This window comes from Protopterus annectens, chromosome 4.part1 (assembly GCF_019279795.1).
Source record: "Protopterus annectens isolate FY-2018-M chromosome 4.part1, PAN1.0, whole genome shotgun sequence".
Lineage (NCBI taxonomy): Eukaryota > Metazoa > Chordata > Ceratodontiformes > Protopteridae > Protopterus > Protopterus annectens.
This window is the reverse complement of record NC_056734.1, coordinates 888,942,520-888,954,940: the sequence shown is the minus strand read 5'-3', so window position 1 is coordinate 888,954,940 and position 12,421 is coordinate 888,942,520. Positions and strand designations below refer to the sequence as shown.

At 42.8% G+C, this 12,421-nt stretch overlaps 1 protein-coding gene across 2 annotated transcripts in view; it reads left to right on the top strand.

The window, feature by feature from the left end:
• LOC122801105 (major facilitator superfamily domain-containing protein 8-like) overlaps positions 1 to 12,421 on the top strand; it is a 1,359,614-nt gene that overhangs the window by 369,126 nt on the left and 978,067 nt on the right. For both annotated transcript variants that reach the window (XM_044070628.1, XM_044070627.1), the window contains exon 3: positions 3,300 to 3,362. In XM_044070628.1, coding sequence (XP_043926563.1) covers positions 3,300 to 3,362 — 63 coding nt within the window. The remainder of the gene's footprint in view (positions 1 to 3,299; positions 3,363 to 12,421) is intronic.

The following is a 12,421-nucleotide window of genomic DNA, read 5'->3' as shown; positions in this document are numbered from 1 at the left end:
ATACTGATTGATTTATTTAATCTTAAAAGAAATTTGTCATAAAAGCTTTCTGCATGATGAAAAATTGAAAGGTAGTAATGTATAAAATGTACTGATTGATTTATTTAAATTTATGTAAAATTTGAAGTATACTGGACTTTGGATTCAATGTGTTTTTAACTGAAAGTGTGATTAAAACTTTGACCACTAGAGAGAGTCTGATCATTACAGTACTACCTTTCTGCTTTTCATCATGCAGAACGTTTTTATGTCAAATTTCTTTTAAGGTTAAATAAATCAATCAGTTTGTTTTTACATTTTGAAGTGTGTTTTAAACCATTTTAGAGATTATGACTTGAATATTCATTTTTTTAATAAAATGTTATATATTTTTTGAGTTTCACACTGTCTAGAAACTCTGCAACGTCATGAATTTTATGATAATTTTTTTAAACTACTTGTTCAATTTTATTAGCTAACTTGTGTTTTAGAAGGGTATTAAAGCATTATTGTAGTTATGCATCCACATCTGATGAAGTCTACCTGGTAGAAACGAAAATGCTGTTGTTTTAAAGTGTATGCATTTATGAAAGTGTCATTTTATTAATAACTGCTTCAACTGGATCCTAGCTGCTGGTGGTATCTTTCCTGAGTAACTAGGATTTGGTTATAGTTTCAAGGAAAAAACAAGCTTTATACAACGACCCCCCCCCCATTAATATTCCCAGAACTTTTTCCATTAGTATGTCTTTTTTTACAGCAACGGAGAACGCAAGATCTCCGTTGCTTTTTAGACACTGTCTCGCTATGTTAAAGGAGTTTAACATAGCGAGACAAAGCTAACGGAGATCTTCCTTTCTCCATTTTTTTAAAGCTGTCTCGCTATGTTAAATGGGTTTAACATAGCGAGACACTTTGTAAAAAAGCAACGGAGTTCTTGCTTTCTCCGTTGCTTCCACCCACAGCTGTGATGTACTGCATAGGCATATGCATGCACAGTATATCAGAACTGCCGCAGAATACCAGACAACTGCAGAAAGGCAGCAAGGAGGCATTATACAATGCCATTATTTAAGAAAAGTAAGTATTTTTTTCTTAAATAATGTCATTGTATAATAGCAGTAACACACGCCTGGGTGTGGGTAATGCTGGATTTACCCACGGTTGTCTTTGTCTGGCCACTTAGGCTTCGCCCTCGTGACCAAACCACACCAACTGTGGGTAAATCCAGCATTACCCACACCCAGGCGTGGGTTATTGCTATAGTATTGCAACACAGAATCAGTTCTGGAATTCAGAGGCCTTTTATATTGAGGTGTTCACCTGTTCTTCAGACTATTACTATGAGGAGTCCAGCAACTCTTGCTCATGGTGTTAAAAGGAGGAGGACTATCATCCTAGGTCCCAGTTAGTATCTTAATTCATTCTAGCCTAAATATCCTATGGCACTAGAGTAATGCATATACATTACTGTCAATAAATCCCTAATGTGCCTGCATATATCCTCATTCTCCACCTGGTGGTGCCATCACAGCACAAACCAAATAGGTTTTCAGCTCTAGTGCTTCCATCCTCACATGTCCTGACTCTGTGATACCAAGATTGTGGCAGAGTACTTAGCCTTCACAATATTGCTGACCTCTGCACTGTTGGCTGTAATGCAGCAGTCTTCTTTAGTTGACCGTTACTTTGTAGTTTGCCTGACAGCCGTTCATTCTTTCTTTTGATGAACAAGATAGAATGTTTTTTTTTCTTTTTACTTTATCAGATTTTAGCTATCCAAATGTCATATATTATTTGTTAGGTCTTCTCTTTATATTAACTTTACCCTTCCTTAGTGAAGGAGCATTTCTTTGTACTCCAGTGAATGAAGAACTGGCTCTTTATCATGGAAATCAAACAACTTCTATAAAACTTGGGTTCCTATTATTTCAACAAAAGAGCAAAACAACATTTCGAACAGCATGCCATTTGTCATACCATTCTGACTGAGATCATATTATGGTAGAGATCAGGAAATCTGCCCTTTCCCCACTGTAGTGCAACCTTGGAGTTGGTATATATAATTAGTGGGGGTGTGGGGTGCTTGATGAATGGCATTTCCAATGAAATGATGTTCGATGATCTGATGTTTCTATGATTTAATATAGACCCATAAAAGTTAGCGAAAAATTTCTCTCACCTGTTTTGTTCTTGAAGTCTCTTTCTTAAGTTATTACTGTGAGGTGTATTTTGATAATAGACATTGAACCCAGAGACAAATGTGTTTCTTTGCCAAGGATGTAGGTATCACTGATGCTTATTACAGAAGAACTTCTCCTATATGCTTTGTTTATTGGCAGGTATTACACATTGGTAACTTGCCACTAGATAGTCTCATTATGATCCTGAAAGCCTTGTTTCTAGTATAACTCAGTGGCATTTTTTCATGCACATCAGACTACTGACTGAGCAGTGGCATTCACCTTTATCATTGTGTACATACTGACTGAGCAGTGGCATTCACTTTTATCATTGTGTACATACTGACTGAGCAGTGGCATTCACCTTTATCATTGTGTACATACTGACTGAGCAGTGGCATTCACCTTTATCATTGTGTACATACTGACTGAGCAGTGGCATTCACTTTTATCATTGTGTACATACTGACTGAGCAGTGGCATTCACCTTTATCATTGTGTACATACTGACTGAGCAGTGGCATTCACCTTTATCATTGTGTACATACTGACTGAGCAGTGGCATTCACCTTTATCATTGTGTACATACTGACTGAGCAGTGGCATTCACCTTTATCATTGTGTACATACTGACTGAGCAGTGGCATTCACCTTTATCATTGTGTACATACTGACTGAGCAGTGGCATTCACTTTTATCATTGTGTACATACTGATTGAGCAGTGGCATTCACCTTTATCATTGTGTACATGCTGACTGAGCAGTGGCATTCACTTTTATCATTGTGTACATAATTGTTTTCAATTATTCCTGGCAGCCATCTGTCAAAAGAAACCATATTACCTGTAATTTTTAAAAATATTGAATGTGGGGAAGGGAATGTTACTCTGTCACTAGATGAATCTTGTAGTCCTGAGTCTGTACACTTTTTTTATGTTCTCTGTTCTGAGGTACTCGTTTCTTATGCTGCCTCTCAAGGCTTTTTTCTCTTTGTAGTCCAGTTTATTGGTATGGAGGATGAGCCTATCTTACTAGACAGAAAATGATGTAATGGATTCCTGTTTTGAATTGAACTACAGCTGCTGCTGTGTACAAAGAAGGTTTTGTTCATAAATTATTTTTGTGTGTGTTTTTCAGGCAATTTTATGTACTTCGTTGGTATCTCTAAATGGTTGTTGCTGGCAAGTCGGTTGGTAGCAGGTGAGAGCAAAGTATTTATATTAAATTTACTGATCTGAGAAATTTAATCTCTGAATGAATGACACTGCAAGTTCTATCATTTATAATGTAGATTTTCTTTTGTGCTTAACTTCTTTTTCTGCTTCTCTGTTTTGCTTTTTTCTTTTTTCCCCTGCTGAAGCTTACCCGTTTTTGGCAAAAGCAGTCAAGTCAATGAATCCTGTATTTAAGAAATGTACTTTAGTTCCTGTTTGTTTCAACAACACTGTTTTGATAGCAGAAAGAAACGCTGTGACAGTAATATAGCACACCCAGCATATAAACTAAATTACACTAGCTTTATAATTGTTTGCTATCGGGTTTTTAATATACAAGCACTGTGTACACCTCATGAGAAGTGCATCAGTGCTGAGCAATATTTAATGGAGACTCAGATTTGTGGCATCTGGAGACAAAGCCTTTACTGTGATCCTGACAACGTGAGATCAGATCGGGCAATGGAAGAGCCAGGTAGTGAAGGGTAAAAATTGGCAGCCAGCACCAGCTTATCTACTTTTGGGGAAGGGAATAGTAATCTGGTGGCTGTAATGTCACATACAAGTGGAGGCTTCCAAGTGACAAAGTTGTAGTCTTTGACTGGGGATATGGGCTTAGCTTACCAAGCCAGTGGCTAACACCACCATTGCTTTGTGGATGGGAGCACTCACGTCATGGTCATGCTAGTGCCCACATGAGCCACCAGGCAATGGGTTAGAGCATTTACTAGAAATTCCCTCATGCTTGTATTGCTAGCTGTGAGTGATGACCCAGACACATTTATGGGTACTTGGATGACTGCTCTCTCCCTTCAAACCCTTCGTACACTCTGAGGGCTCACCAGGGAGGTGATATTTGGAATAAATAGATTTGGGAAAAAACATAGCTTGAAGAGAATGCAATTCATTTTGTATTAGGGTTTTGTTCTTTAAACCTAATGTATCAAGTTGCAAGTAACATCAATTGATGTTTGTGTGAATAAGATGTCTTCAGATTGGATCAATAAGGTTACTGTATTGTTAATGCATTTTTCAAGATGATGATTAATGAAAAAAGAGGCAGAGGTTTAGGAAACTATCTCATGGTTATTTTGTGGCATAGTGCAAGGCTGCATCTGGTAGGACTTTGAGTACTCTTACATTCTGCGTAATTAAGAGGGTGGTCAGGAATTTTGCTCTCATCATGAGACAGCTTTCTTGTCTGACAGCATGGTAAGATGTTGAATTGGCTGTGAAAATATGATGACTGTCAGCTGTGGTTGAAGTCTTCTCTTCTGCCATTGCTGCTGTTTCATTACTGGCAGAAATGTGGACACTTGATTCCATGGAAAATGTCATTCTTGATTCATGTGAAAATGTTTTCTCCTAGACAGTTACTTTTAATGATGTTGTCCCTTAGTTTGAATTTTGCTTTTCTGTTAGTCCTGCTTTTGTTTACTTTTGAACTGAACTTATTGCAAGGGATTGTGGTGTTGTCAGGGTTTATAACTTGTATGATTGCAGCTGTCCTTCCATATCTCTGCTGCAGTATTCATAACTGAAGGGATCTCGTGCAAAGAATAGCCCATCTGGGCAGCATACTAAAGCCTTTAGCACTTATAGGTGCTGTACATCACACGTATGCTGAAGGTGTAGGTCATAAAGGTGACGTATGGATTCACACACTCGGAACTTCTTTGATACCAGTCCAAATGCCATCTTTGAACATCGATCTGAATGATGTTCTGCTGTTCTGGTTACCAAGAGCTGCATTTCAGATAAGCGTACTGTTGGGGATTCTTATCTTTCTTTCTTTAGTGCTGTTAAATTCATATCATCAAGAAAGGGAAAAATGTCAGTGTGAGAGGCATATTCCCCATAAAGACCATCACGATCAGTGTCCTTTTTGTTTGGGCACTTCCCACAGCCATACACTGTGGTCTATCTGTCAGGCTTTTGTCCCCAAGACCCTATGTAGTCATCTCTCTCCTCTTTATGTATTTACCTTGAAAACCAATAGCTGAAGCTGTTGGCTTAAGGTGTTATGGCAGAGTCTTCCTGTCCTGAGGCTCAGCCATCTGCCAAGGAAAAGATCAAAAAAAATTACGTCTGATACAGCTGCTGTCCAGCCTCCACCAGATGTCTATCTCAAGGCTAGTGAAAGCCCAGAGCATCATCCGGTGGGTGCATCTGAATTCCTGTGCCGTGACCATGTTGGAGGCTAGCATGGATCCAACTTCTCACATGTTCATAGGCTCGTAGGTTCATACTAGGCTATCTACCCTGGGGCAATTATAAGCCTAGCCAGATTCTGTATGGCTTACGCCACCCCTTGATTTGAGTATACTGTGCCCTTTTTAAGGTTTAGTTTACTGTGCCTCTGTCTAATAGTGACACGGGAGTAATCCCTGGGACAAACCTACGATCCCCCATCCACCTATCGAGATTCTTCTTGAAGAGATTCAGTGAGGTGCTCTGTCTCACATGAACTGGAATTCTATTCTAGAGCGAAGGGAGCCTCTGGGTTATGAACCTGTCCCTCCAGCAAGTTCTATTTATTTCTGTGCTGAGGTTCAAGTCCCTCGAGCGTGTGGCTCTAAGGGATTTAGATTTACTGAGGTGGAGCATGTCCATTAATTCTGGATTTGACATAGCTTTGTATGTCAAGCATAGATCGCCTCGAAGTAGGCGGTATGCAACTGAGTAGAGCTGGAGTTTTTTTAACCGAGCAGCATATGGCATCTGTTTGAGACCCTTGATCCTCTTGGTGAGATACTTTTGGGGTCTTTCAAATTGTTGCAGGTGTCGGGTAAGGTACATCCCAAAAGGGGTATTGTATTCTATGATGGGCCTGATGAGGGATGAATAAAAGGGCACGATTACCTCTCTTGATCTAGATGTGAAACCCTTTGTGATGAGGTGGGCTATGTAGAAGGTCTTTCTAACCACTTTGGCAATGTGGTTTTCAAAGGAGAGATTGCTATCAACTTGGGTCTCCAGGTCCCTAATAACTTTCTCTGTACTTAATGGGTTTCCGCCTATGTGGTAATTTGTGGGCACATTGTTTTTGCCAAAGGGTATGACTATACATTTTTTGGCATTTAGCTTTAAACCATGGCACTGGCACCAGTTATCTGTCTCTGTGAGACCTTTTTGAAGGATGTTTGTGTCAGCTGGAGAGTCGATTATGGCGCCCAGTTTGCAGTCGTCTGCGAACTTGGTGAGCCATAGTCCTCCCATGTTTGCCTGTACCTCGGAAAAGTATATACCGAACAAGAGTGGTCCCAGGACAGAACCTTGTGGGACGCCACTTAAGACCGGTTTCGAGTCTGACATGGCTCTAGCAACTCTCACTCTGTGGGTTCTGTCTTTGAGCCAGTTTGCGACCCATCTTGTGACATAGGGGTTTATATTTAAGCTGGATAGCTTATCTATGATCTTGAGTGGGGTATTGTGTCAAATGCCTTTGCAAGGTCCAGATAGGCTGTGTGGACTACCTTCCCTTCATCTATGGCTTTGGTGACTGTTTCGAAGAAGTCAACCAGGTTCAAAAGTTAGGATCTGCCCTTGACAAAGCCGAACTGGGTAGGATCTAGTGTCTGTAGGTCCCCAATGTCTTTGTTTATGAGCTCCATGATGATCCTCTCCATAGCCTTGCAGACTAAGCTAGTCAGGCTTATGGGGCAAAAGTTTCCAGGGTCCGTAGAGGCTCCACCTTTGTGGAGTGGGACCACTGTTGCTGTACGCCATTCTGTGGGCACATATCCTGTAGTGAGGCTGAGATTGTATAGCTGTTTTATTTGAGGGATTAGTTCCTCTTGGAGTTCATGTAGGACCAACCTGGGACGCCATCTGGTCCCATGGAAGCAGTGTTTTTTGCTTTGGAGAGGGCAGCCTTCACCTGAGCATCAGAGATGTTTGGGAGGCAGCCCTCTGCCGGGATAGATACTTGCTCTTTTGGGGGGGAGGGGGTGGAGAAGTTTGCACTGAACCTGTCTGCCAGGATATTGGCGATGTCTGTGGGTTCAGTGTATTTTTTGTCATTTAGAATCAACTCAGAACAAGTCTGGGAGTTGCATCCCAGGTTCCTAACATAACTGAAAAAAGCCTTATGATTGTCTTTGGTATCCTGTGCAATTTTTCTATCGAAGCTGGCCTTGGAGGATTTTGAGGGATCATAATTTTTTGCTAGTACTGATCAGAGATGCCTTCCCTGTTAGGGATTTTGCTCTATCATGTAGTAGCTTCCTCCTTCTGTTGTACAGTTTATTTATGGCAGGGGTCCACCAGACTGGATGCCTGCCTTTGGATGATTGGGTCTTGGTTTTGTTTGGGATAGCATGATCCATGCATTCCTGGAGATGTCCATAGAATGCGTTTATATAGGATTCTGCAGTTTGGGCCATAGTTTCCACTGGCCCTGAGGCCTTGAAGGATTCCACTTCGGTTTTGAGAAGTTTGCTTTTGAGAAGTTTTTCACTGTGGTTTTCTGGGCTGGGGGTGGGGTCGGGATGTGGACATCCAGTGAAATTAATGTATGGTCTGATCTTACCAATGAGGGATATACTTCTGGTGTGGAGCATAGAGTCCCCATGTTGGTAATGATCAGGTCTAGTATGTTGTCCCCTCTTGTGGGAGTGGTGACTAGGTGTTCCATAGCATTAGAGTTTATAATTTCCAGGAACCTTTGGGCTAAGGTGCTGGGGCTTGAGTAGTGCTCCCAGTCAATGTTTGGGTAGTTGAAGTCGCCCAATATAATGGTGTTCGGATAGATCTTCATGTTCTCCAATGTTTTCAGGAAAGCCGAGTGGGATTCCTAACTTTGAGAGGGTGGTCTGTAGGATGCTATAAACTGAAAAGCAGTCTTGCCCACTGTTAGTTGCACATGGATGGTCTCCGATACTTCATGCAATGCCACTAACCTGGAGGTGTGGATATCCTTGATAAATATGGAAACTCCTCCTCCTTTTGTGGTTCGGTCCGGGTTTTGGGGCCAAAAAGCATGATATGAGGTATAGCCTGTTAGTGCTGGGGTGCTCTCTGGAGCCTTGAAACAGGTTTCTGTCACTGCACAGATATCGATGTTCTCCATACTGAGGAGAGCTTCGAGTGCATGCATCTTGAGGTTAAGACTTATAGCATTAAGCAGCATTACCCTTAGATGTTCTTCATCTCACATTGCTGCAGTCCTTACACTTGGGTAGTCCGCTGTCCTCGGTCGGCCCGAATATCAAAGTATAAGGCTGACGTCGGTCAAGGCGCATTAGACTGACATCAGGACGTCAGGGTACAAATGCGCATGACCGACGTCATATCCTCAGTCTTTTTTGCCGCATGGTCCGATGCAGAAGCAGCGTTGCAAGTGCCGTTCGGCGTTCTGAAATTTTTCGAGTTCGGAGTTTCAGACCGAGTCAAAGTTGGCTAAGTACCCCGTTGGGGAATATTTTGCTTTTTTCTTGCCTCAGTGGTTTACCGGATGTCAGAAAAAGTGAATAACTGTATTTCTTGTGGGAAACAGATACCGCATAGAGATTATCATACCTTGTGTATTCCTTGTTTAGGGCCTGAGCACGACGTTGTTGGGTGTCGCTTTTGTGCTAGGTTCAATAAGCGCACTATTAAGAGAAGGTTAGATTGTGCCAGGTTAGTCTTTGGGAAGCGGTGCAATTACACTATGCCGCCGGATGCCCCGGCCGCTTCTTCAAAGAAGCGCAAGGATAAAGCAGCTAAGCCCAGGGTAGATGAGTCGTCCGTACCGGACGCCGGTTCTTTGGAGGTATCGGTGGAGCCGGTGGTTCCACCGGAGGTTTCTCTGGAGGCCCAGGGGGAGACCTTGTTATTGCAGGATGTGGCCTCTCAGGAGGCATGTCAGGCTGAAGGGGCTTCTCAGGTTACTGTACTCCCCTCCCTTCCTAGGGTGGTTAGGCCTTCTGTTTCCAAGGCTTCTCCCAGAGGCAGGCCAGGTTTAGCTTCAGTTGGTGTCACTCCTAGTTCTTCAGGATCTGTGCCCAAGAAGCATATGCTTAAAATGGCAGAAGATTTGATTACCTTAATTAGAGGTTCTTTGCCCCCTCCGGATAAGATGCCTAGGGTGGAGCCTGAGTTAGGCAGTGTTGAGCAGGCTTCAGATGTTTCAGAGTCTTCGGCTGAAGACTTGCAGGAGTATTCTCCTTATTCTGATTCTGATGTGGATGATTCTACTCCTTCTGCTTCTCCTCCTGAGGATTTTTCTTTTTCAGAGACCCTCCATTCCATGAGGGAGCATTTTAAGTGGGAAGGTCAGGATTTCTCAGATTCCAGGAAAAGGCTTAGGGAATTTCTGTTTTACCCCAGCATAGGCCTTTGGCTATACCTCCTGTTTTGGATGTTGTGGAGGATGTGTTTGCAGAGGCTTCTCTTAATCCTGATTCCCTGCCTCCTGCTCCTGTAAAGCCGGATAGGTATTATAGGGTGCCTGAAGCTCATAAGTTTCTTTTTAAGAGTCCTAGGGCGGACCCAGAAACTGTTAGTCAGGGGCCTAAGGGTGTTAAGGCTTCTGTTGTTAAAAATCCGGTTCCTCCAGATAAAGAGGCTAGGGCTTTGGATAGATGGGGAAAGAAAGTTTATACGTCTTCCACCCTAGCTATGAGGGCTCTAAATTGCCAGTTTCACATGTTGAAATACCAAAACTATCTACTGTCTCAATTGAAGTCTAAGGTAGATGCTCTGGCGGAAGGTATTGACTGTAAAGAGTTACAGGATTTGGTACATGTCTCTGAACAAGTGGGTAAGCATTCTTTGCAATGTGGTTTTGATGCTGTACAGGCCTCGTCCAGGGTGGCTGCCACAGGGTCAGTTCTTCGCAGGCACGCCTGGCTGAGGGATCAGAATTTATCTGACCATGTTAAGACAAGGATTTTGGATGCTCCTTTACAATCTGATGTGTTATTTGGTTCACCTGTTGAGGCAGTCTTAAAGAAAATGGAAGACAAGGCTAAGTCTATGCAGACTGTTAAAGATTTTTTGCAGGTTCAGCCTCCGAAGTTTAGCAGAAATTGGCCTACTAAGGGGTGGACGTATCCTTCTTATGATTCCCAGTCTAGGGGCAGGTCTAGACGGGGTAGGGGCAGAGCTCAGGGCTCTTTCAGGCCTAGAACAGGGAGTTCACCTGCCCAGTCTTCGGGTGAGGGCAGGGGTCAGTCCTTTCGTAAACAGGCCCAATGACCTACCTTTTCAGCTGCCAGAGTCTTCTCGACTAGCAGCACCTTTGGGAGGAAGGTTGGCACTTTTCAAAGAAAATTGGAGTTTAATTACCCAAGACAGATGGGTATTGGATATCATACACCAAGGTTACAGGTTTTATTTCCATACCTTGCCTCCTTTCAAAGGCATGCCAGACGTTCCTCCTCAGCAAAGAATAGAGGCTCACAAACATATTTCTCTGCTACTCCAAATAGGAGCCATTCAGCCGGTCCCTCTGTCAGAAGTGGGCCTAGGATTTTATTCTCGCCTGTTCCTAGTACCAAAGAAGGGGAACACGTGGAGACCAATTTTGGATTTATCTATCCTCAACACTTATCTGGATGTTGACGTTACAACAGCTTTTACCTCTGCTGGGCAAATATCATTGGATGGTGACTCTGGATCTCAAGGAGGCTTACCTTCATGTTCCTATCAGGCTAAGTTGCAGGAAGTATCTACGTTTCCGGGCTGGGACTTCTCATTATCAGTTCTCTGCATTGCCCTTTGGCTTATCTACTGCACCCAGAGTATTCACGAAGGTTCTGGCTCCAGTAATAGCTTTCTTCAGACTAAGAGGGATACAGATCTATCCTTATTTGGACGATTGTCTGATTCTGGCTCAAGGAAAAGAAGAGCTTCTTCATCATCTCCACTATGTGATAGCAGTGCTAAGATGCCTAGGGTATTCTGTGAACGAAATAAAGTCCAGTCTAGTACCCTCTCAGGACATGTGCTTTCTGGGTGTGAGACTGAATACAGCATCCCAGATGGCCTTTTTGACCCCGGACAAACAAAAGAATCTTTCTCTTTACTTCCATCAATTGTCTCATCAGTCCAGTCCTTCAAGCCTTGGGGTTCATGGCATCTTGTATTCTGGTGCTTCCCAATGCCAAACTGCATATGAGGAAGTTACAATGGTATCTCAAAAATGTATGGACACAGCACTGCCAAGATTTGGACACTGTCATTCAGATAATACCTTGCATTCAAAAGGAATTTTTGTGGTGGGCTCAGGAATGTCACCTAAACAAGGGACTCTCTGTGACCCGGCCAGAGGCGAGTCAGATTCTAATGACAGATGCCTCAGACAAAGCTTGGGGAGCTCATCTAAATGGAAAGTGGATACAAGACACGTGGCCTGCCAGACTTCTACATCTACATATCAACCTGAAGGAGATGTTAGCAGTCCAATTTGCATTAATAGCTTTCAAGGATTTACTTCTTCCAGGGCAGGTGTTGATTCTAACAGACAACACAACTGTCATGTGGTACATCAACAAGCAAGGGGGAACACATTCTTATCCTCTGTGCAGACAAGCAATGATTTTGTGGGAGACTGCTCTCAGTTTACAGCTAAATCTTCAGGCAAGGTTTCTGCCGGAGCACAGAACTCCTTAGCAGATGTGTTGAGCAGACAAATTATGGATCCCCACGAGTGGAAATTGGATCCTCATGTATTTCAGAAATTGACAGTGTCATGGGGAACTCCAGACATAGATCTGTTCACTTCTCCACTAAACTACCAGCTGCCAAAGTTTTGCACAAAAAGTTTTCATCCCACAGCTTGGAAGGTGGATGCTCTTTCATTCAATTGGAGCAATCTTCATGTGTACGCCTTTCCACCTCTGCCTCTCCTTCCAAAGGTACTTCTGAAGGTCAGACAGGATAAGCCAAAGATGATTTTAATAGCTCCAGATTGGCCTCGACAGCATTGGTACCCACTACTGAAAAGTCTGGTACGGGAGCCTCCATGGCCTTTACCTTCGATTCCACACCTGCTGACTCAGGAGAACAGTCATTTACTCAATGTCAAACTTCACTCTCTTCACCTGACAGCCTGGCATA